This window comes from Bos mutus, chromosome 6 (genome assembly GCF_027580195.1).
Source record: "Bos mutus isolate GX-2022 chromosome 6, NWIPB_WYAK_1.1, whole genome shotgun sequence".
NCBI classification, from domain to species: domain Eukaryota; kingdom Metazoa; phylum Chordata; class Mammalia; order Artiodactyla; family Bovidae; genus Bos; species Bos mutus.
In genome coordinates this window covers 26,156,688-26,182,679 of record NC_091622.1, presented here as the reverse complement: position 1 = coordinate 26,182,679, position 25,992 = coordinate 26,156,688, and the positions used below count along the sequence as shown (strand labels likewise).

At 37.5% G+C, this 25,992-nt stretch overlaps 1 protein-coding gene across 5 annotated transcripts in view; it reads left to right on the top strand.

The window, feature by feature from the left end:
• RAP1GDS1 (Rap1 GTPase-GDP dissociation stimulator 1) overlaps positions 1–21,228 on the top strand; it is a 149,977-nt gene extending 128,749 nt beyond the window's left edge. For 2 of the 5 annotated variants that reach the window (XM_070372109.1, XM_070372108.1), the window contains exons 8-15: positions 1,444–1,587; positions 2,052–2,183; positions 3,340–3,474; positions 4,691–4,816; positions 5,542–5,681; positions 7,594–7,720; positions 12,147–12,275; positions 19,481–21,227. In XM_070372109.1, coding sequence (XP_070228210.1) covers positions 1,444–1,587; positions 2,052–2,183; positions 3,340–3,474; positions 4,691–4,816; positions 5,542–5,681; positions 7,594–7,720; positions 12,147–12,275; positions 19,481–19,608 — 1,061 coding nt within the window. In that variant the 3' untranslated portion in view covers positions 19,609–21,227. Of the gene's footprint in view, positions 1–1,443; positions 1,588–2,051; positions 2,184–3,339; positions 3,475–4,690; positions 4,817–5,541; positions 5,682–7,593; positions 7,721–12,146; positions 12,276–18,811; positions 19,207–19,480 lie in introns of all 5 variants that reach the window. The other 3 variants (XR_011464479.1, XM_070372111.1, XM_070372112.1) reach the window with 3 other exon arrangements.
• The last annotated feature ends 4,764 nt before the right edge of the window (positions 21,229–25,992 follow it).

Genomic DNA, 25,992 nt, shown 5'->3' with positions numbered 1-25,992 from the left:
AGTGATTCCAACATTTAAACTGGGATTTCTATAATTCAAGGTTTTTTGTATTTTTTAAGGCTTTTTCGTCATGGCTTTCAGTTCTAGTCACCACATATTTCTAGTTCTGTCATTCTGTAACCAAGGAAACGCCCTACTTTCAGCATGGCACAGCGCAAGTATACCTTTAAAAAAAATATTCCAGGTTGAATATTCTGTGTATTCTGAAATAATATGCCAAAGAAGATCAGTGGTCCTAGTGATAGGGAAAAAAGGGCCGAATTTTTATACATTAAAATGGTCTGAAAGAAAAAGTCTTAAGTTTGGGGAAAAAAAAAGGTCTGTTTCTCCCAAATAACAAGCTTACACTATAGATATAGCCCTTGCTATAGATATATGCATATACAGCTTAGAGAAACTGAAGACTAAAATAAAATCCAACTAAAAAATAAAATTTAAGTTTGAAAATATATGTGTAGCTAATGTATTTCTAAGGTCAGTTGTTATCTTAAGCAGTATCAAATATACCCAAAATATTTAAGTAGACCAATTTAGGTTAAAACACAAGGATGAATGAAGTATATACAATATCTGCTGAATTGGGGGAGTCAGATATGAATGTGAATGTAAAATCTTCAGTGAAATATGTTCTATAATGAAAGAATATTTAAGATATTAGGAGTATAAACAATGTTGATTCCATAGACAAATATAGTTTGCTATGAAGATAGTGTTTTAAAATACAATTGGGATGTAAAATCTGTCTAAAATTCCTTAGTTATCCATCAAAAAATTTCAAAGTTATTTTTCTTTCCACTTTTATTATGAAAATTGAAGAACCTATTCAAACATAGGGCAACTATAATATAATGAACCACGTTCCCACCACTTGAGGAAGCTTCAAATTAATGAAGACCTGAAGCTCTTTTTTAAAACATGACTTTTCAAAGTTCAGAAAGTTACAAATTAACTGCCCTAGAAAAATAACAATGTACAAATATGAATTCAAATATGCATACTTTGTGATATACTTTGAAATTTACTAATACCTCTTTTTCAGTATCTTGGTATTCAAACTCCATTAGTGGGTATATTTTAACTATATCATCTGTGTATGTTTTATTTTAAACAGTGTGGGATATTTTATAGTGTTGCCTTTTAAATGTGAGTATAATCTCTAGAATAACAGTGGATATTACTTGCCTTCAGAGCTGAGAATCAATTTGTTTAGGTGCTGCCAAACATTGTAAAAAGTGACATAATATCACATGGAAAGATGAAATAAAGCTCTTGTGTATTTAAGCTGCACTGTCTGATACTTCCTTTCGAAACTCATATCTTCAGAGGAGTATTATCTAAATCATGTACTTTCTTGGTGTCTTATAATTCTTAACAATAAATTGCTTATACCAGAACTCTTATTTTATCTTAAATTTTGGTTATTTTGTTCACATTATTCTTTAGATGCTATTAAACTACAGCTCGTTGAATCAGGCCTGGTAGAATGTCTACTGGAGATTGTTCAGCAGAAAGTGGATAGTGACAAAGAGGAGGATATCGCTGAGCTCAAAACCGCTTCGGATCTAATGGTTTTATTACTTCTTGGAGGTGAGTTGTAATTTATGCCAATAAAAGAACATGACTGTCAGATTTTTAAAATTTTATTGTCTCTTTTATAAATACTTCATTAGGCATTTTCTCTTATTTTCCTGTCACATTTAATCTTGTTGATGTAATGATTTTGAAACACATCATAAAGAGAACTAGAGATAATGAACCTGGACAGGAGGAGTCTTTACTATCTTACAACAGTATTTAAAGAGCTGTCTTTAGAAGAGACAGCTATGATGCCAAAGGTCTAAAAGCTAGGTGGCTACTTGGGATTTAGAATAGAAAAATTCTAAACCCTTTTGTCCAGTCTCTACTAAAAGTTTATTACAAAAAGAGCTATTACTTCTCCCTTTATGAATTGTGGATTGTGAAGTATATGATTTCCCAGTTGGGTATTCAGCTAAGAATATGGACGTGTCACTCCTAAGTATTTCCCTTGAATCTGCTTCATTTATCTCTAGATGAATCCATGCAGAAATTGTTTGAAGGAGGAAAAGGTAATGTGTTTCAAAGGGTACTATCTTGGATTCCATCAAATAACCACCAGCTACAGCTTGCTGGAGCATTGGCAATTGCAAATTTTGCCAGAAATGGTAAGCATATTTGTTCATTCTTATTAAATCAGACTTTCTATATTTTAGAATTATGCTTTGCCATAACATGTACTAAACCTAGAACTGTTCAGAAGCATATACAGAATCTGTGTGTACTACTACCTTAATTTTTCCGAAATCTGAAATACTAATAGCGACTTGCCCAACAAATTACATGTTTTATGCACTTCAACTAAGAGCTGATAGTTTAAAGATAATGAACAGTGACTTTGAAGTCCTTCTTTTTGAATACTCTACACTTCAGAGATGAATAAACTTTAGTCCTGTGCTAATATACTTCTGATCTAGGAGGATATGCTCTTTGGATTTAGATTTAATCTTGGATTTAATAATCTGAGTATTCATTATTGTGCCTCAGTTTATACTCTAATGTGTGCAAAACTTAAGTGTGGGTGATCTACTGGTTTAGGCTGGAATAATACTTCAGAAGCACCAGGCCTTCATGTGTATTTCTGAAGTCTGATACTTCTGCTGTTCATTCTAGAAACTTATTCTTATACTGTGTCTAGGAAATATGAGTTACTTTTATTTTTAATTTGAGTATTAACTCTTGTTATAGCATGTTTTAATAATGACTTATTCCATTTTCCCTTCTGTCTTTTTGGGGACCATCATCAGCTCCTTAATAATGAAAATAAGACTTGCAAAATATTGATAATTCATGAAGCTAAATGGGGGTTAAATAGTAATTCATTATAATATTCTGTTTTATAAATGTTTCAGAAATTCTTCTTTAAAAATAATTTAAATATCAACCATGATAACAAAATGTAGAGTACTGTTACTGTAACATTGGCAGAACACTGGCATACTTCATTATAAATGGAAACAATTGGGGGACACGATAAGCACGTGGTTTCTACCTACTCATCTTCTGACATACTGTCAGGATCTCAGCTAGAGATTTTTGGGGCCAATTTTAAAAATGTTATCTATTTTAAGAATCTTAGAATCAGACTTCTCACTCAGTAAACAAACAAAAATCTCATAAATCTGATGTGAGAAAGAGATGGAATTCTTTTTATTTTTCTGTAGCTTCATTTTCCTTAATGTAGATAATGGGCTGGCATGAGTATTACAAAATATTTATAAATATTTGTAAAGAGGGGAAAAAATGTTTTCTGTTGCTATTTAGATGGAAATTGTATCCATATGGTAGACAATGGAATTGTAGAAAAACTTATGGATTTATTGGACAGACATGTAGAAGACGGAAACGTAACTGTTCAGCATGCAGCACTAAGTGCCCTCAGAAACCTAGCCATCCCAGGTAAGTCTTAAGAATGGGAGCCAACTGTGTGAGAGAAAACCTGTTGTTTCGGAAAGATATTTACTTTATGTGGTTTGTGGACCTACCCTGACCAAGAAAAGAAAAATTCATAGTCTTCAGATTGCTTACATTTTTCTTACTCATAAATGGAGATTATATGTTAAAGAAGTTTTTGAGACTACACAATACACAAGCACAATCTTCCTTTTTCAGATTCAAATAGTCTATTACGTTTTGTGAACTCCCAGATTTTCATCATACTGTATAGTTAAGATTTTTAAAGCATCTTCAGTTAAGGTAAGATAATGGTATCAATTCATAGAATCCCCTAAAGATGATTTTTAAGAATTTTTTTTCCCTACAAGCAGACGTGAAATGTTTTCCTTTTGAACTTTTTGTATTGGGCTATCGCCAATTAGCAATGTTGTGCTGGTTTCAGGTGAACAGGAAAGGGACTCAGCCATACATATACATGTAGCCATTCTCCCCCAAAGCCCGCTCACACCCAAGCTGCCACATAACATTGAGCAGAGTTCCATGTGCTGTACAGTAGGTCCTTGTTGGTTATCCATTTTAAATATAGCAGTGGGTACAGACATACAGTTTTTTTTTTAACTAGCCTTAATGTGCCTTTTTGGATTACTAGTCTTTCAAAATAACATTATCATGGGAAATAATACAGGATATAGTTAAAACTATCCTGTTATTCTACTTTCTAATGGTAAATTTCTGGTTAGGTAAAAATAGTGTAACATGAAAATGCAATCTATATAAAATAAATTTGTTTCATGTAGCAGATTAAGATTGCTTATTAATGTCTTTAATATCTATATTAGCACACTTGGGTCAAGGATAGAGACATTAAAAAGAGACATTTATTAAAGTTGAGGAATCATGCTTTTTGTAAATATGAAGGCAACATTGTCAGATTTCCTTTACAAATTATTAGTTTTTTTAATTAGATTTTAAAAGCCAGTAAATGTGATTTTGTATGTTGTGCTTCTGTAGACAGAGGATATTTATCCCCCAGGCCTCTCATTCCCAATCCCATTCTTAAAGTTAATAGAAAAGTAATACGACTGTTTTTAGGTAGAAGAATGTAACATGGAGCCTTAAAGCTAATAAGACACTCAAAAATTATATTGAATGATTATCATCAAAAATGCTAACATAATTTTAACCAGTCTCTCTCTCCCTCCCTCCCCCCCCCCCCCAGTTGTAAATAAAGCAAAGATGTTATCAGCTGGAGTCACGGAGGCAGTTTTGAAATTCCTTAAATCTGAAATGCCCCCGGTTCAGTTCAAACTCTTGGGAACATTAAGAATGTTAATAGATGCACAAGGTAAGAGAAATTCTTGCCTAAGGTGTATGTTTTGTATGAAAAAAGGCCTGTTTTTAGCTTTCAGAATTAATGTAATCATAGAGATAAGTAGCAAATAAAAGGCAAAAGAGATTGGTTTTAGATCCCCATTAATTAATTTCCATGGTGGTTATAATCGACTTTAAATGGAAATTATATTGCACTTCTCTTCATTTGTAGGTATAATCTAGGTTTTAGATTGATTTATTAACAGTTCTCGGAGGAATTTTTATGTTTTGGCATTTTCTATACTGATTTTACTTTGTCTTCAAAATCATTGTTTCAATACAGACAGTCAAAAAATTTTTAAATTTGTTTTACAAACAGGGAGATCATGTTTCTGTTTACAGAAACAATAATGAAAACTAATCCTTGGAATGAGTTAAATTCTAAACTTTTTGTATATTGATTCCTTAGAGTACTGCTGAAAACTCTTTGGTACAGTTTTCCAGAGTACTAACAGACTACCAGGCTGAGCCAAAAGAGTATAAAGTTATTTCATTTTTATATAAAAGTCCATAACTCTTTATAAAAAATCTCAATAATCCATTAGATACAGAGTATTTTGTAGTTCTTATTTAACAAAATTGTTGTGTTCTGGTTTTTAGACCTGTAATTTCCTTTACACTCTAAAATCTTTAACTAGCTGTTTTAGTTGATGGCCTATTAGTGATTCATTCCTTTGTGGTTTGCCTTCTTTCCTGTAGTAGAAGCTGCTGAACAACTGGGAAAAAATGTTAAATTAGTGGAACGTTTGGTGGAGTGGTGTGAAGCCAAAGATCATGCTGGTGTGATGGGAGAGTCAAACAGACTGCTCTCTGCCCTCATACGACACAGTAAATCAAAAGTAAGTCTGAGGAAACCATTCATTTATTTATGAAACAGATTAAAAGAAGATGGCAAGAAAAAAATCTTAAAGGTACCCCTTGTCTTGAGTAAATCTCCTTCATATAAATAATTGACTTCACGACAGTAGCTATTCCAGCTGGTTGGTCACAGGAATGTTCCTCCCCATCACATGCGATCTCTTGGTATCTTTCCCTGGAGCAAAAACAGCTGGTAACTTGGCCCTTCCTACCACCTGTCTCACCTAGAGCAGCCTGAAAGCCCATCCATTTCATTGACACCAGTACAGGACCAAGTGTATTGTTGACGAGATGGAAAGTTTTGAGAAAGAATAGCAAAATGAACTCCTGTGGTCCTCCTTTTACCTCTTGTCCATCATAACTGTGCTCTGTCGGGCCCAGAGACAGTCACCAAAGGGGAAGAGAAGTGGGCATTAAGATGAACTATGTGCCAGCTTGATTCTGTAGAGAATTAAGGCGCTCCCAAAGGATTTTAAGCAGCAGGGTGCCATTATTTGGTTTTCCTAGAAAGATGACTCTACAGCTTATTTACTAGGAGCAAGGAAAACAAAGCTATTTCTAAAATATACATGAGTGATGATGAAGGGCCGAACTAAGGATTTGGGTTGAGTAATTTGAAATTGCTGATATTCAACCATTTTGACACAAAGAAATAAATAGCATATAGTTCAGCCTAATAGAAGCAGTGAGGATGGAAAAGAAGAGAAGGATTTGAGAACGATGTGGGTGGTAGAATTGATAGAATTCAACATTGGGGTCAAAGGAGGAGGAGGTTTTAGAGATAATTCCATATTTGGGGCTTAGGACCAGGTGGGGTCATCATGTCATTCATCAAAATGAGACTATGGGAAGAACTGACATTCCAACTAACTTGCTTATTCCCAAATCACTCTTCTGTCCTTTTTGGAGTCTTTACCCTAATTCTTTGCTCCATTCCATGAGGTCTCTTACCAGTGGTTTCGTTTAGGCAAACCATAATTCTGTTAACTAGATTAAATCAGACAGACATGTTTTGGCATCTGAATCTGGAACTCTCAAATAAATTCCTGTTACATGTGGCGGTTAGGCCAACAAAGACTTGAGTTTGAAGGCAACAAAACCCTAAGTGAGATGAAGACAAAAGTGAGTACTGGAAATAAGTGTAGCCATTTCTTTTCGTCTAGCCTTTGCTGTATACTTTTATGTGTGCTTTTCATGTAATAATTTTGTATAACAAAAACCTGTGAGATATACACTTACATTATCTCAAGTGAAATCTCTGAGGTGCAGAGAGCTTTTGTAATTTGCTGAAAGTCAGTGAGATTTATTGAGTCTGGAGCCCACTGCCACTGGGAAGGACAGAGTTGTAGTTACGATGAGAAATGAGGGAGACAGAATTTTGGTTTAAGTTCTCCTCAAGTCCTGTTGTATGTAATCTTTGTCAGATACAGCAAAGGTTTTAAGACTACATAGATACATGCATACATACATACATAAAAAGCTTCATCACCTGGTTCATCTGAAAAGCAGCCACCTGGTATTATATTAATAATAAAAATTTGAAAGGAGGAACTTTTCATTATTATTATTCCAAGATTTATTCTGTTTTGTTGATCTCATGGTAGGTGAACATTTGGTCAGTGGCGCTTTTGTTTGTTAGCTTCTGGAACTCTCTTCCTTGATATGAACTGCAGTGGTCTTTTTTGCTTAGGTAATTTAAGTTGTCATCTTTTGATGAATTTATTTAAAGCTAAAAGCCTTTTCCTTCTCTTCTGTGAAGAAAAAAAATTATGGTTAAATGTAATGATTCATAGGGACACTGTCAGAAAACCACTCAACAGTGAACTGACTGATTGTAATGCAGTTTATGTTTAAAATTAAAGTTTATAATTTCATGATACTTATTTATTGTAGGATGTAATTAAAACCATTGTACAAAGTGGTGGCATCAAGCATCTAGTTACCATGGCAACTAGTGAACATGTAATAATGCAGAATGAAGCCCTTGTTGCTTTGGCACTAATAGCAGCTTTAGAATTGGGTAAGTACCCCAGTGACAAACTTATTTTCTCCTATTTTTCTCTTGGATGAAAGGAAGCACAGGAGTGGAATAGAAGTCAGACAAAACCTTTGACTAGAAGCATTTTGCCAGTGTGTCTATACTATATCTGAGTATATGGAAATCATGCTCTATAGATGTCACCATAGATGTCCCTTAGGGTTGTCCTTCTGGTAACATTTGTAAGGCAATGCTTTAATGTTAGTTTGACTCTTAAATGATATCTCAAATTTTAGACACTTAGGGAATTTCAGCAGGCCTCATGGAAAAATGAAACAATATTTAGAATACAGTAGCAAGCTTAGAGTTTGCTACTCTTCCAGCCACTGAGATTCTCTTCTGTCTGTGCTGCTGATTCTGTCTCTTGCTGGTCTCCTGTCGCCATGGTTTCTGTTGCTTTATAGCATCACCTTCGTTCTAAATTCCCACCTTTTATGTCGCTCTTCTGTGTATGTACACTCAGAATCCCCCCAAAGCAGAGTCTGAATGCTTCAGTTAGTCTCTTCATGGCAGTATCCCTGTTACTCAGAATTCTTCACGAAAAGCCCACTCATAGACAAATAGTTTATGGGAGGCAACTTTGTGTCAGGAACCCAGCTCTGATACATAGTCAGCTGGAGACAATGGAAGTCACACGGCCTGAGGTAAGACCTGAAGCTGCCTTACACGAAGGAGGCGTGTAGACTTGGTAGACATGTCCTGTTCCGTTCAGAAATACTCTGGTAAATACTGTTAACTGATCACTTCAGTTCTAAGTGATGACTTATGTCCATAACTCTCACTGTGGGGAATTCTCACTCTCACCAACCATTATCCCAGGAAGGAGAAGCCAAAAGATAAAAATGGTGTATCTTCCTCTAGTGTCAGATTTACTCAGATTTCAGGTATGAGAGATTTGAATTTGTTTGTCCTCTTAACAGGTTATAAACTTTAAAACCATATATAATTTTTTTTAAAAAATCATAGGATGTAAACGTTTCTTGAATTTTAAAGCTAGAAAAGACTTCAAGCTTCCCAGGTGGCCCAGTGGTAAAGAATCCACCTGCCAAAGGAGGAGATGCAAGAGATGTGGGTTCCATCCCTGGGTTGGGAAGATCCCCTGGAGGAGGACATGGTAACCAGCTCCAGTATTCTAGCCTGGAAAATTCCACGGACAGAGGAGCCTGGGGGCTACGGTCCATGGGGTCGCAAAGAATCAGACACTACTAAGCACGCACACATACACAAGACTTGAGGAAGATGATGTGACTTTGGTCACTTCAGTTAAAGATGCTGTGGAGGTCAGTTTGAGTCCTCGCCTAGCCTATGATTTCCTCCATGGGTAGGGGAGATTACTTCATCAGAAACTATGAGGAAGAGGTGAGAATTGATAAGGACACTGAATGCCAAACAGAGTTCACGACTTGATTTTGTAAAATGGCTTACAGTGATGAAGCTATTTTAGAAGATCCTTGACCTACCAACCTGGGGTGAATCTGGTCTTGTGCCCTTCATAACTAGTATCTTCTAAATAGGCTTTAATTTTGCCTTCTTCTCAATAACTCATTATCACCTAGTGTTTCCTAGGCTCCTTGAGCCTAAGATTTAAAAATAAGGCCATACTACCTTTTTAATATACAACACACTTTGAAAACCATATTTTTCCAAACCTGTATCCTTTCAGGTTTTTAGATACTATTAAGGAATTATAAAATTTTTGTATGATAATAGTATTAAAGCAACATTTTAAAGAGTCCTTTTTTTTGTTTGTTTATGGTAATTGTAAATTCACATGCAGTTAAAAGAAATAATAAAGATGCCTTTACAGTTTGCCCAGTTTTGCCCAGTGGTAACATTTTGCAAACCTAGTATTACATCCCAACCCCTGATAAAATTTACCTCTAGTTCAGACTTCCCCAGTTTTACTTGTATGCAATTTCTGTTAAATTCAGTTTGATCACCTGTGTAGGTATATCTGAACAGTTCTAACTCCACAAGGATCCTCCATTCATAACAACACCCACCTGCCTCCTTACCCTCCTAATCCCTGGAAACCACTAACCGACCCTTCATTTCTAAATTTTTTTTTCATTTCAGAAATGTATGAATGGAATCATATAGTATATGACCTTTTGAAATTGGCTTTTTTTCGTCAGCGTAATTTCCTAAAGAGTCATTAATTTGTGTGTCTATAGTTTATTCCTTCTCATTACTGAATAGTCTTTTATGATTTGTATGTACCACGACTTGTTTAACCATTCACCTATTGAAGGCCATATGGGCTGATTCTACTTTGGGACTTTTAAAAATAATGCTGCAAAGAACATTCATGTATAGAATTTTATGTGAATACAAAATTTCATTTTTCTGGATAAATGCCTAGGAGTTATAACTGCTAGGTTGTATGGTAACTACGTTTGATTTTTTAAGAAATAACAAACTGTTTTCCAGAGTGGCTCTGGAAAACATTACATTCCTGCCAGCACTGTATAACTGACCTAGTTTTCTCTTTACCCTCACCAATATTTAATATTATCCCTAATTTTTAAAATTTTAGTCAATCTGAGCAATATGTCGTGATACCTCATGTAGTTTTAATTTCCACTTTTCTAAAGACTACCGATTTTGAACATCTTTATGTACTTTTCCATCTTATATATTCCTTGGTGAAATGCCTGTGTCTTTTGCTTATTTTCTAATCTTTTTTTAAACTGTTGAGGATTTTAAGCTTTTAAGGATTATTTGTGTCCTGAAAGTCCTGTCATTTTGCATTTAAGTCTGGGGTCTTTTTTAGTTAATACCTGTATAAAATGTGAGGCTTGGGTCAGGGTTTCTTTTTTTTTCCCTGCCTATGGATCTGCTTGCCCCAGCACCTTTTGTTGAAAAGGCTGTCTTTCCTCCTCTGAATTGATTTTGTCAGAAATCAGTGGAGCATACTCCTGTGGGTCTGCTTCCAGGGTCTTCTTCCAGTTCCTTTGTCCTGTGTGTCTGTCTCTCCACCAACACCACGCTGTCTTGATAACTGTACCTATGCAGTGATCCTCATATCAAGTAGAGGAATTCCTCCCATTTTATTCTTTATCAAGACTGTTTACCTCTTTTAGGATCTGTGGTTTCCCACACAGATTTTAGTATAAGCTTACCTGTTTTCTCTAGAAAATCCTATTGGGATTTTGATAGGAATTGCAGGGTACCGTTCTCTTAAAGATACATTCTAGACTACATATAGAGGAAATTATGTGACTATAGGATTTGCTCCAAAATACCTTGGGGTGGGTGAGAATAGGTGGATAAGAAGAGAGATAGAGGATACACAATTGGCCATGATAATTTTTTTTTAATTTTTTTTTTTAACACCAAAAACATTTTGTATTGGGGTATAACTGATTAACAAAGTTGTGATAGTCTCAGGTGAACAGGGAGGGGACTCAGCCATACATATACGTGTATTCATTGTCCCCCAAATCCCCCTCATATCCAGGCTGGCACATAACATTGAGCAGAGTTCCATGTGCCTTAGAATAGGTCCTTATTGGTTATCCATTTTAAATATCGCAGTGTGTACATGACCTTCGCAAAGTTCTTAACTATCCCTTCCCCCTGGCAACCATGAGTTTGTTTTCTAAGTCTGTGAGTCTCTTTCTGTTTTGTAAGTAAATTCATTTGTATCATTTTGTTTTAGGTTCCACATAAAGGGATGTCATAGGATATTTCTCCTTCTCTGTCTGACTTACTTCACTCAGTATGGCACTCTCTAGGTCCATCCATGTTGCTACAAATGGCCTTATTTCTTTCCTTTTAATGGCAGGGTAATATTCCGTTGTGTGTGTGTATATATACACACCGCATCTTCTTTATCCATTCCTCTGTTGATGGACATTTAGGTTGTTTCCATGTCTTGGCTATTGTAAACAGTGCTGCAAAGAACGTTGGGGGGCATGTGTCTTTTTGGGCCATGCTTTTGTCTGAATATATGCCCAGGAGTGGGATTGCAGGGTCATAGGGTAGTTTTATTTTTAGTTTTTTTTAAGGAACCTCCATACTGTTCTCCATAGTGGCTCTATCGATTTACATTCCCACCAACAGTCCAGGAGGGTTCCCTGCTCTCCCCACCCTCTCCAGCATTTGTTGTTTGTGGATTTTTTGATGGCAGCCATTCTGACAGGTGTGAGGTGATATCTCACTGTAGTTTTGATTCCCATTTCTCTAATAACTAGCGATGTTGAACATCTTTTCATGTGCCTATTTGGTCATGATAATTTTTGAAGATGGTGACAGTACATAGTGTATCATACCATCTTTTCTGCTTATCAGTTCCTTTCAGAAGGTTTAACGTTCATTTTCTAAAAGGTGAAGCAGTTTTTAGCCAGACTGTACCAGGTTTATACCCAATGAATATAACTGATCCTTTAATTATTTCGTGTTCCAGGTACTGCTGAGAAAGACCTAGAAAGTGCTCAACTTGTACAGATCTTGCACAGGCTGCTAGCAGATGAGAGAAGTGCTCCTGAAATCAAATACAATTCCATGGTCCTGATCTGTGCTCTCATGGGATCTGGTATGTGTTTCCTCTGTTATTTGGTATTCATCAACATGTGGTTGACATTAAATATAAAATAATAGTAAAAATTTATGGAAGATATAGGGTTACTTTTATATTGCATATACTTTCAAAAGATATTATTTTATATAAAGAACAAGTTCTGATTTTGTGTACCATGATATTAGCTAAGGAATTTGTTCAAGAAATTGGCATATCTTGGTATATATTTCATGGACACTGGAGAAGAGCGTGCATCCTGCTGGTACTGAGTGGTGAGTGTTATAAATGTCAGTAAGAGCCTTTTGCTTGGCAGTGGTGTTTCTGTTGATATACTCTTGCTGATTTTCTACTACTTCTGTCAATTATTGAGAGATGTTGAAGTTTCCAACTGTAAATGTTGATCTGTCTTTATCTCCCTTCAGTTCTATCAGGTTTTGCTTCATATATTTTGCAGCTCTCTTGGTAGGTGCATACACCTTTAGGATCACTGTGCATTCCTAGAGAATTTACCTTTTCATCAGTGTGTAACATTTCTCCCTATCTCTGGTCGTAGTCTTTGCTCTGAAGTCTGTGTGATATTAACATAGCTACTCCTGCTTTCTTTTGAATAACATCCACTTGGTTCTTTTCTACCCTTTTAGACTCAGTCTGCTGTATCTTGTATTTGAAGTGTAGGCAGCATGTTGTTAGGTCGTGTGTTTTAATCCACTCTGTCATCCGCTGCCTTTTTTTTTTTTTTTTAAAATGCTTAAGGATTACATAATTTCATCCAGAGTTGGTTGTCAGTATCATCACTACCATTTATTAGACAAGGAAGCCAAGTCTGTGAAGGAAGGAAGCACCACATTGCAGTGGTGTTGGGTGAGGAGTAGTGAATGTAAATAGTCCTGTCTGGTTAGCAGCTTTCAAGGTGATGGTAACAGCCAAGGTGGTGGGCAGTAGACGGGGGTGAGTATCAGGAAAGCCTTTCTGGAATTGAGCCTTGACAGGCAGGTTTAGGTTTCTAGATAGACTTTTTTGTGCATACACCAAGGGTGGATCTGTCGCTTGGGATAGGCTCAGCTCATCCCGGTACAAAACCAGAATGGTGGTTTACCCCTTTATAATGAGAAGTATGACTGCCACTGATCTCAGAACACTGCAAATGCACGTCTGGTGCATTGACTCCTTCAGGGCAGACAGACATCAAGGGTTGCTTGATGAGCTTTGATCAGAACAAGGAGAGTTAAATGAGGGGACTGTACAATGGCATCAGGTCAAGGTGGCTTTCTCTGCAGTTGTGTCAGCTATGCTAAAGGAACTGGGATCATGGACTCCCTTGGCTTGAGCCTCCATCTCTTTGGATGTTGCTGACATGACTCTGTCTACATTGCCCATGGTAGTGTTTTCTGTTGTGTTCTGCTATACTGACTGCTGCTAAGTCGCTTCAGTCGTGTCCAACTGTGCAACCCCATAGACGGCAGCCCACCAGGCTCCCCCATCCCTGGGATTCTCCAGGCAAGAACACTGGAGTGGGTTGCCGTTTCCTTCTCCAATGCATGAAAGTGAAAAGTCAAAGTGAAGTCGCTCAGTCATGTCCAACCCTCAGCGACCCCATGGACTGCAGCCTACCAGGCTCCTCCATCCATGGGATTTTCCAGGCAAGAGTGCTGGAGTGGGGTGCCATTGCCTTCTCTGGCCATATAACACCCCAGTATTCCTCTGCCTTGAGATAATTGCAGATATTTTCCACAAATTCTGCTTGGGCAACCCTTCAGATGTTAAAATTTTCCTTAAAAAGAGAGCATCCATTCTCAATTTGACCAGTAAATAAATGGTCAAGATGCTCTTGTGTTAAGTCTTTAGTTAGTTAGCGAGTATTGTCTTTGGGTATTTTCTGAATTTTCTATTTTTATTCTGCTAGACAAAAATAGAAATACTATTTGCTCTACTGGTAAGTTTGTGTTTTTTTTGTAATATGAAATCCAAATTGGAGAACAGTGAGGGGAAAAAGCATGTTTGCTTAATCAGTAAGCAAAAATCATTTACTGTTTCTTTGGATTTTTTATTACTGTAGTTTTTAATATTTAAACAACAAATCAAAAAATTCGCTCATTTCTCCGACCCCCAATCCCTGCCGCTTGTAACCACCAATCTGTTCTCCGTATCTAATGAACTTGGTATTTAGATTCCACATATAAGAGAGATCATGTGGTATTTATCTTTCTTTGTCTCTTCTTTATCTTTCTTTCACTTAGAATAGTCCCTCAAGGTCCAGCTGTATTGTCATAAATGGCCAGATTTTATTCTTTTTCATGGCTGAATAGTATTCCATTGTACAAACACACCATCATTTCTGTACTCGTTCATGTATCCTTGGACACTCACATTGCTGCTGTATCTTGGTTTTTGTAAATAATGCTGCAGTAAGCACAGAGGTGCCGGTGCATGCTGCTGCTGAGTCACTTCAGTAGTGTCCGACTCTGTGCGACGCCATAGATGGCAGCCCACCAGGCTCCACCGTCCCTGGGATTCTCCAGGCAAGAACACTGGAGTGGGTTGCCATTTCCTTCTCCAATGCATGAAAGTGAAAAGTGAAATCGCTCAGTCATGTCCAACCCTCAGCGACCCCATGGACTGAAGCCTTCCAGGCTCCTCCATCCATGGGACATTGTTCTAAGTTGTTACAATTTTTGTTTTCAAGCATCAAACATAACCCAGAAAAAGCTTGAGGAAAGGAAAGCTATTGTATTTATCTGTGTCTTTGCTCTATCTGTTCTTTCTCATTTTCCAAGGTTGCTTTTTTTTAAAAACATTCTCTTCTTGTTTAAAGAATTTCCTTTAGCCATTATTTTAGGTTAGGTCTGCTTGTAACAAATTCTCATTTCCTTTATTATTCCTCACTTATTCATTTTCTTTGAGAGTATCTTGATTTCCTCTTCATTTCTAAAAAATATTTTCTCTTTATAGAATTCTAGGTTGACAGTTGTTTTCTTTCAAAACTTGAAAATGTTGTGCCACTTTCTTCCGGCCTCCGTGGTTTCTTATGAGAAATCCACCATCTCCGGATTTGTTTTTCTCTTGTAGGTAAGGTGTCATTTCTGACCTAAGAGTTTCTTTTGTTAATAGTTTTCAAAAGTATGACTATACTTTTCCTTGGCATGAATTTCTTTGGGATTATCCTATGTAAGGTTTGTTCAGCTTCTTGAATCTATAGGCTTTTTGTCTTTTGCTCAATTTGCAAAGTTCTTAATCATATCTCTTCAGGTACTTTTTAAGTCCCACCCTATTCCTCTTGTCCTTCAAGGCCTCTCATGACACAAATGTGAGCTGTTGAGTTATATCCCTCAAGGCTCTGAAGGTTTGTCCATTTTTTCCCAGCTTATCACCTCTCTTTTGTTCAGATTGGGTAATTTGTATTGCTTTGTCTTAAAGTTCACTGATTATTTTTTCTGTCTTTTCCATTCTGTTCTTGAGCCTATCAAGCTTTTTATTGCAACCACTGTGGAAAAGAGTACAGTGTCTCTTCAAAAAAATTAAACAATTATAATATGACCTAGCAATTCTACTGGAGAAGGAAATGGCAACCCACTCCAGTATTCCTGCCTAGAGAATCCCAGGGATGGGGGAGCCTGGTGGGCTGCCATCTATGGGGTCGCACAGAGTCGGACACGACTGAAGTGACTTAGCAGTAGCAGCAAGTCTACTTCTGTGTATATATGCAATATACATAGACATTACATGTATATAGTTCTGAGTGCCAAAAATTTCTGTTCTTTATATCTTCTATTTCCTAGCTGATATCATTTGTTTCAAGCATGTTCATGATTGTTCATTTTTTAATGTAAAATATACATGTAATTTGGCATTTGAACCATTGTAAGTGTAGAGTCCAGTGGATTAAGTTCATTCACATCTATGTGCAGTCATCCCTATCATTCTGCTCCAGGCCTTTTTCTTCTTTCCAAACTGAAACTCCATACACTTTAAACAATAACTCCCTAGTCACCCCTCTCCCCAGCTTATGGCAACCACAGTTTTATTTTCTGTCTTTATGAATTTGACTACTCTTTGTACCCTGTGTAAGTGGAACCATACAATATTTTTTGTTTTGTGTCTGGCTTATTTTCCCTTAGCATGATATTTTCACGGCTCATATATGTGTAGCGTGTCAGAACTCCATTCTTTAAGGCAGAAGAATGTTCCATTGTTTGCATATATCACACTTTGTTTATCCATTCACCCAGTCAGTGGACATTTGGATTATTTTCGCCTTTTGGCTGTTGTAATGCCACTCTGAACACAGGTGCACAAATATGAGCTCCTTCTTTCAGTTAGTTTGCATATATACACAGAAGGGGAATTTCTAGGTCATACAGCAATTCTGTGTTTAATTTTTTGAGGAAACACTGTCCTCTTTCCCACAGTGGCTGCACCATCTTTGCATTCCTATCAGAAGTGCACATAGGTCCCAGGTTATACATCCTCTGATACGGTCTTTTGTCTTGACCATCCTGATGGGTGTCAGGTAGGAACGTACTGTGATTTGATTTGCTTTTCCCTAATGATTAGTGATGTTGGGGATCTTTAGTTGTTCATTGGCCATTTGTATACCTTATCTTCTTGGTGAAATGTTTATTCAAATCCTTTACCTATTTTTTATTTGGGTTGTTTCTTGTTGGTTAAGTTCTTTATATGTTCTATATATTAAATCCTTATTGGACATATGATTCACACATATTTTCACCTATTTCAAGAGTTGCCTTTTCACTGTTGTTGTGTCCTTTGACACCCAGAAGTTTTTTTTTTTTTTTTTTTATGAAGTCCAGTTTCTCTTTTTCCTTTTGTTGCCTAGATTTTTAAGTTTCTTTAGAGTTTTAGCTCTTATGTTCAGGTCTTTGATCTATTATGACTTAATTTTTGTATTGTGATATAAGATAGGTTTGTTTTATATGGCCCTTATTATGTTGAGGTCTGTTCCCTCTATGCCCACTTTCTGGAGAGTGTTTATCATAAATAGGTCTTGAATTTTGTCAAAAGCTTCTTCATCTAGTGAGATGATCATATGGTTTTTATCCTTTAATTTGTTGTGTTGCATCCCTGGGATAAATCCCACTTGATCATGATGTATGATCTTTTTAATGTATTGAGTTTTTGTTCTTTAATTTTTATTAAAATATAGTTGACATACAATATTAGCTTCAGGTATACAACATAGCAATTCAACATTTATATATATTATGAATTGATCACCACTATAAGTCTAATTGGACTTGACTTATAGTGATGATCAGGAAATTGGGCTTCCCTGGTGGCTCAGATGGTAAAGCGTCTGCCTGCAATGCGGGAGGCCTGGGTTCAATCCCTGGGTCGGGAAGATCCCCTGGAGAAGGAAATGGCAACCCACTCCAGTACACTTGCCTGGAAAATTCCATGGATGGAGGAGCCTGGTAGGCTACAGTCCATGGGGTCACAAAGAGTCACATGACTGAGTGACTTCACTTTTCATAAGCCTAATAAACCACCTGTCACCATACAAAATTAATGCAATATCATTGACTGTATTCCCTATGGTGTACATTACATACCCCTGACTTGAAAAAAAAATTTTTTTTCTATATTGGACTATAATAATGATTAACAATGTTGTGACAGTTTCAGGTGAACCTTTTACTATATTGTTGGATTTGGTTTGCTAATATTTTGTTGAGGATTTGTGTGTCTGTGATCATCAGTGATACTGGCCTGTAAATTTCTTTTTTGTGTGTGATATCTTTGGTTTTGGTATCAGGCATGATGGCTTCATAGAATGTTTGAGAGTGTTCCTTCCTCTGATTTTTTGGACTAGTTTAAGAAAGATAGGTGTTAACTTTTCTCTAAATACTTGATAGAATTCACCTGTGAAGCCATCTGGTCCTAGACCTTTGTTGGGAGGTTTTTAATCACATTTTCCATTTCATTACTTGGACTATAGCAGGAAGAAATGGAAAAATATAAACAGACCAGTCTTGGGAGACTGTACCTTTCTAAGAAACTGTATACCAATAAAATGGACAACCTAGAAGAAATGGACAGTTTCTTGTAGTAGACACCACAGAAATACAAAGGATCATGAGACTATTATAACCTCTTTTTCATTTTAAATTTTATTGATTTGAGCCTTCTCCATTTTTCTTGACAAGTCTGGCTAAAGGTTTATCAATTTTTATCTTTTCAAAGAACCAGCTTCATTGATCCTTTCTGTTTTCTTCATCTCTGTCACATTTATTTCTGCTCTGATAAGTATGATTTCTTTCTTTCCACTAACTTTGGGTTTTTGTTAGTTCTTCTTTCTCTAGTTGCATTAAATGCGAATAGATTGAGATTTTTCTTGTTTCCTGAGGTAAGATTGTATTGCAGTAAACTTCCGTCTTAGAATGATTTTGCTGTGTCCCATAGGTTTTGGATTATTGTGCTTTTGTTTTCATTTGTCTCTAGGTATTTCTTTTTTTAGTTTCCTCTTTGATTTCTTCAGTGAGTTAGTGGTTGTTTAATAGCATATTATTTAGCTTCCACATGTGTATGTTTTACAGTTTTTCCGATCTCATTGCATTGTATCAGAAAAGATACTTGATATGACGTCACGATTCTTGAATCTACCACGGCTCACTGTGTGGCCAACGTGCGGTCAGTCCTGGAGCATGTTCGACGTGCACTTGCAAGTGTTATCTGCTGCTTTTGGATGGAATGCTCTACAAATATCAATTATTTTAAAATCTATTCTGAGTATTGCTACTCCAGCTGGTGTTATACCTCAGTTTTATCAAAGTAAACACACCAGTTTGAGGAATGCTAATTACATAAAACTTGTTGGCCGTCAGAGGAATATCCTGTATTTTACTGTAATTGAAGTTAAATAGAGCAAGAGAAAGAAGAAGATAGGAAATCTGAAAAGGAGTCTACTGTCACAGAAATTTGTTGAAAAGAGGTGAGGTGTAACTTTCTAAATTGGAGGATAACTGCTTTATAGTGTTGTGTGGGTTTCTGCTGTGCAGCGACATGAATCACTTGTAAGTATGCATGTTTCCCCTCCCTCTGGAGAGGTAAAACCTTTTAATTTGCCACAAAATTTAAAACTGATCTATTTTGATAACTCAGCATCCTTTACCCAAGCATTCTGGGTATATGCTTTGGGTAGTGTGTATCGTACGATTAGAGCAATCTAATAGAAGCATACCTGTTGTCCTGTTTTTGTCTTCCAGAATCTCTGCACAAGGAAGTGCAGGATTTGGCCTTTCTAGACGTTGTGTCTAAACTTCGCAGTCATGAGAACAAAAGCGTGGCTCAGCAGGCCTCTCTCACAGAGCAGAGACTGGCTGTGGAAAGCTGAGAACTGCCCCTCGCCGACATTCCTCTCCTCTCCCCTTTGTCCTCCATCCTCCTCCACACCACTTGTGCATGCGTGTAACGTTCCAATGCCAACCGAAGAACTGCTGTAGGTACCTGCCCAATAAGATTTCTAAACCCATAGTTAGTGTGAACATGAATTTGTCAAGAACAAGTCTCCACCCATCACTGTTTTCTTGTATTCCTGTTGCTTGAGCTACATTAAGTAGAATGTGCATGTTGTAGTCCTGTGATGACGTAAACGCGGTACTACACAGTGACTTGCTCCTCACCCTTGCTAAACTACATACGAATGTAAATTAGAAACAAGCGAGAACGCAGCAGGATCTGATTAGCTCATGAAAGATGGGATTGAATAATAAAAATAGCTCCATTTATTGGTGCTTGGAAAGCACAGTGACCAAAAAACCTGTATGGCTGCTTATTCGTTAGTCTTACCTACTAATGTCAAATCCATGGTACCTAGAGTTAAATAAAGTCCAACACTCTCACTCTTTACCCTATGGTTTCTTCTTCTTCCTTTGTAGTCTGTTGAAACTGCCACAAACTTGGCAAGACTTCCTGAGGTTTTTTATTTCATATTTACTTGGCCATCATCAGTAGCCTGATGCTGAAAACATTTGTAGTTTTCAACATAAAACTAAGGGGTTGAAAAATATTACACTAATACATCTTGTTTTTTGCCTGTATTTTAGATTTTGGTATATGTACAGTTTCACCTCAGAATTTCTTCCATCAGTTAATATTGTCCAGCACATGTCTTTAAAAATCACTTGGCATTTGTTTTCAACTGAGAAATTTGAGTAGAGCTCATTGGAGAATGGATTTTGTTTTGTTTTTTATCATCCAGCTTGAGAGCCAGAAGTTTCCTCAGTCTTAGCCCTTTTAAACTTTGTATGAGACATATGCAGGACATACAGGAAAAGTTTCAGAAATGATTGTCTAAAGAAAGGAAGCAGGTTATAAAAGCCATAGCAGCCAGTCCAGTTCATTCTGCAGATGGCCTCATTCTAGTAGGTGTTAGCATTTCCCACCTCTGCTTTTCACAGAGAGCTTCAGTAGATCTTAAAGCCTAATGGAAAAGTGGCAGTGCCAAGCCTCAAGAGATGAGAAGACCCCCTTGGCAAAATGTGGTATACTCTTCACCACCACCACCACCACACGGGTTTTTAGAGCTTTGAAACTCAATCTTTGTAAATTAATCAGAACACCCCAGTGACATACCTGCCTTCTCCGTATGCTCAAGTTTGACGAATACTGGCTGAAAGGTAAGGTGGGCTCCTTGCTCTCCAACATTGATTCTGCACACCTCTCGGGGGTGCTCGAAGGTGGACTTCTGACTCTGAAATAGCTGTCATTCAAGAACGTTAAAACTCCAGTGGAGGTGAAAGAACCTTTTCACTGACTGTTCCCTTTGATGTCCAAGAAAAGGACGATTATTGTGAGTGCTTATGCTACGTTTACTCTAAGAATGGTCTTGTTCATTGTCTCCTCCTGGGCTGGACAGTGGACTGTATTTTAGGTTTTGAAAGATATCTATAATGTTGCATAATAGGCTGTCCATATTAATAACTAAATAAATAGTATATCAAACTGTAATGGCATCATTTGGTTTATTTGTGTATTGTACTTCTGTTTCCAGCTCCTGGACTAGCACCTGCTGATCTCTGGTGCTCAGTAGGTATTCACTGAGTGACTCCCTACTGCCATGAAACTTCCAGAGTGCCTGAACTATTTCTAGATATATAGAGAAATTGAGATGTAGGTATCTGTCTGACTTCAAGGAATTTTTTTTCTTTTTTGATAGTAGGCTGTCTCTACTGAAAAGCATTATACAGAAAACCTCAGAACAAAAGCATCCAAAAATCATGGATTTGAGAAAGGACACTAAATGGGCCAGCTGCCAGCAATCAAGTTGCTGATATGCTAGGAACTCTCATCTTTGGCAAAATGAAATGCAATTCAAATCACCAGTTGTTCTACAAAGACCAGAAGCTGCGCCCTTAGGATGACAGGGCTCCACTGAACTCAGGATGTGCTGCTGTGCGGTGGGCGGGAGCCCACAGACCATACCATCCCTCTCCCACTACTTAGTTTTAGAGACCACCTTTACATTAGTTTGCTACTCGTAAGAGTGCATTCTGACGGAAAGATGGGCGGCGCCACACAACAAAGCTTTTGTTACCAGTTTGTGCCAGGACTAGAGCACAGATGAAAAGCAAACAGACCAAAAATTAGAGGGGAGATGTCTGAGTGAAACGCACTGGAATGTCCTCCCTTCCTCCCTCCCGGTCCTGTTAGCTCCTTGGAATCTTGCTAACCACCCCACCCAGAGCGAACCCATACTGTGCTCAAAGCAAAATTGATTAAATACTGGCCCACAACCCTGTATTTTCCTTGATGAAACATGCTTTGAGCATACTCTCTGATAACAGTGGAGATGTGGAACAAAGTTTTTCAGTTCTAAAACAATTTCCTCTTGGGTGCAACAGGATATAAGGATTAGTGTGAATTGTTCTGGAAAACCCTGCATGTGAACATTTGAAAAAGAAATACTCTTTGGTATCATCAGAGGGCTTATTATCTAACTCTGCTGAACATAAAGGGTGAAGCTGTCTATTACTTAGGTGAGCATTATCCTTCGTATCCAACTGTTACTAGAATCAGTACGCTTAAAAGACACTGCTTGATGTGAGGAAGCCGTACATTTGAATTATACAAGTGTCTGTTAAAAAAGCACTTAGTGATAATTTGGGTGAATCTTCATGGCTATAACCAGGAAAATTGGGGTTTTCCCCACAGATATGGTCTATTAGTTTATGTATTTATATGCCATATAGCTTCATAGATAGGTTTTTGTTTTTTTTTTAATTTTTATTTTATTTTTAAACTTTACAATATTGTATTAGTTTTGCCAAATATTGAAATGAATCTGCCACAGGTGTACCTGTGTTCCCCATCCTGAACCCTCCTCTCCCCCCATACCCTCCCTCTGGGTCATCCCAGTGCACCAGCCCCAAGCATCCAGTATCGTGCATCGAACCTAGACTGGCGACTCATTTCATACATGATATTATACATGTTTCAATGCCATTCTCCCAAATCTCCCCACCCTCTCCCTCTCCCACAGAGTCCATAAGACTGATCTATACATCAGTGTCTCTTTTGCTGTCTCGTACACAGGGTTATTGTTACCATCTTTCTAAATTCCATATATATGCGTTAGTATACTGTATTGGTGTTTTTCATAGATAGGTTTTAAAGCTGTGTCTAAAATGTTGAAATAGCTATTTTAAAAGTGTGGTAAGTGGAAGGAGTAAGGTCTCTGAATGCTCTCTCTCCTGTAGTGACATCCTGGTTCTGTTACGTACTGGCTGTGTGACCATCACCACATTACTTAAACTCTCTGGGCCTGTTTTCTTATCGTGTTTAATAATCTCTACTTTCTAGAATTTTTCTGATAATTGAAGCGTTTAAAGAGGTTGACATTGAGGCTGGAGGGAACTATAACATATCATGGCCTAAACTATACTCCCCACCTTGCCCCCGCAGGATTCCTGGCTACAGGAATTCAAAGAACAAGAGCCAAACAGGAGAACTAGTTCTAGATAGAGAAATTGAGATTTCAATATTTGTCTGACTTGAGAGAATTTCTTTTGATATTAGGTTCTGTCTCATTAATTGTGTGTCTTATTAGTTTCTGGAGAAGGAAATGGCAACCCACTCCTGTATTCTTGCCTGGGAAATCCCACAGACAGAGGAGCCTGGCGGGCTACTGTCCATGGGGTCACAAAAGAAATATGACTTAGCAACTAAAAAAAATTCATAGTTTCAGGAGCACCCAGTTCTCCTCAATATGGAATGCATAACCCCTTACCTCCTTCCTGAAACAAAGATGGCCAGGTGGGCAGAGCAGGCCTTGAGCATGGCTCTCCACTGTAGTGTTTTCTCTTCCTGTCTCAGACTTCTTCATCTGTGAAGTGGGAATCACAGTACTAGCTCAGTGATATTAGCTTCTATTAGCAGAATTACTAAATCAATATAAACAAAGCTGTAGTACTATGAGTTTTTTCTCAATATAGAAACAAAACAATGCCCCTTCCCCATTTTCAGTGCTGCCAATTGTTTATATATACAATATACCTTTTTAATATACATACTTCATGTTTTTCTTATATATAATTGCTGTGTGCTTTGCATAACGGTTTATGTTAGCTGTGCCCCGAATCCTCTGGTAGAAGCCACCCATTTACCATTATGCTTCTTGACTAGACAAAGTCCCTGTTTCAGGGGTAAGATATTACTAGTTTCTTATTTACTGTAAATGGTCAGCTACAGTATCTGAAAGAAAAAGTGAACTTTGCATGGAATTTATGCTCCAAAGTTCAATCGTTCAATTTATTTATTCTTTCTCAGTTGACTTTTTAAAGTTAATTATTTCCTTATCCTTACTCTGTTCCCAGAAAAACAAACAAACCCTTTCACCAAATTGAGCTTTTCAGCATGGCCATAGAGGTTGTAATCTAACAACATTTCAAAAAAATGGGCAATATGCATCTGTCTGCTATTTATAACACTAGAGAGACACTTAATATGACAACAACTCATTTATATACTGGAACCAATTATAATTGGACCAACTTACGCCAGGGAGGAACCGATGGCTGGGTTCTCCTGCCATTTGTTTCCCAAGTCCCTGGCTTTTCTATGGCCTGATGTCAGATTTGTCCACAGAGAGATGGAGAGCCTCCCACTTCCTAAGCAAACTGGAGGATCAGGGTGTTGTCATGAGCCATGTGCTCTTCTTCCAAGTGACTTAAATGAAATGGTTTCTCTCATCCCATAATTATTAATGCAGCTTTCAGGGAGTAAAAATGGAGCAAGTTGGATGGCTGAATCATGGAAACAGGGGTTCAAGGGAGAAGTGATTTAATTCAAACACCATATACAACATAAAAATCAAACTTGCCTTTATCCTTCACCCCCAACTTCAGAGCACATTCTTGGAATTTATCCATGACTCAGAGATGTGTGGTTTTGCTGGTAGGCATGTGTGCAATCTTATATTAATCTGCTTAACACTATAAAGGTAAAACCACATTCAGTGGTGTGTGAAATTTTATAGTGTTCAGTTGGTTTTGGTCACATATATAGAGAATTTTCTGTTTCAGGATTCAGTTTTAAAAAAATTAGTTGGAATTTTTAATCTTCATCAAGGAAGTTGAAAACTTAATCCTGTCATACTTTGAAGCTGCTTAGTGTCAAATTTGGGATTTTTTCTTAAATAATTCAAAAAGATATTTTTTAGATTTCTGTTATCTTGAGATAAAACATTTTAAAGCTTTAAGCCAGATTTCCAGTATATAAATTTTAAATCCAACCACAGATCTTCTAAAATATAGGAATACTATATTATATCAGTTCAGTTGCTCAGTCGTGTCCGACTCTTTGCAACCCCATGAATCGAAGCATGCCAGGCCTCCCTGTCCATCACCAACTCCCAGAATTCACCCAAACTCATATCCATTGAGTCGGTGATGCCATCCAGCCATCTCATCCTCTGTCGTCCCCTTTTCCTCCTGCCCCCAATCCCTCCCAGCATCAGAGTCTTTTCCAATGAGTCAACTCTTCGCATGAGGTGGCCAAAGTACTGGAGTTTCAGCTTTAGCATCATTCCTTCCAAAGAAATCCCAGGGCTGATCTCCTTCAGAATGGACTGGTTGGATCTCCTTGCAGTCCAAAGGACTCTCAAGAGTCTTCTCCAACACCACAATTCAAAAGCATCAATTCTTTGGTGCTCAGCTTTCTTCACAGTCCAACTCTCACATCCATACATGACCACAGGAAAAACCATAGCCTTGACTAGACAGACCTTTGTTGGCAAAGTAACGTCTCTGCTTTTGAATATGCTATCTAGGTTGGTCATAACTTCCTTCCAAGGAGTAAGCGTCTTTTAATTTCATGGCTGCAGTCACCATCTGCAGTGATTTTGGAGCCCCCAAAAATAAAGTCTGACACTGTTTCCACTGTTTCCCCATTTACTTGCCATGAAGTGATGGGACCAGATGCCATGATCTTCGTTTTCTGAATGTTGAGCTTTAAGCCAACTTTTTCACTCTCCTCTTTTCACTTTCATCAAGAGGCTTTTGAGTTCCTCTTCACTGTCTGCTATAAGGGTGGTGTCATCTGCATATCTGAGGTTATTGATATTTCTCCCGGCAATCTTGATTCCAGCTTGTGCTTCCTCCAGCCCAGCGTTTCTCATGATGTACTCTGCATAGAAGTAAGCAGGGTGATAATATACAGCCTTGACATACTCCTTTTCCTATTTGGAACCATTCATGTCCAGTTCTAACTTGCTTCCTGA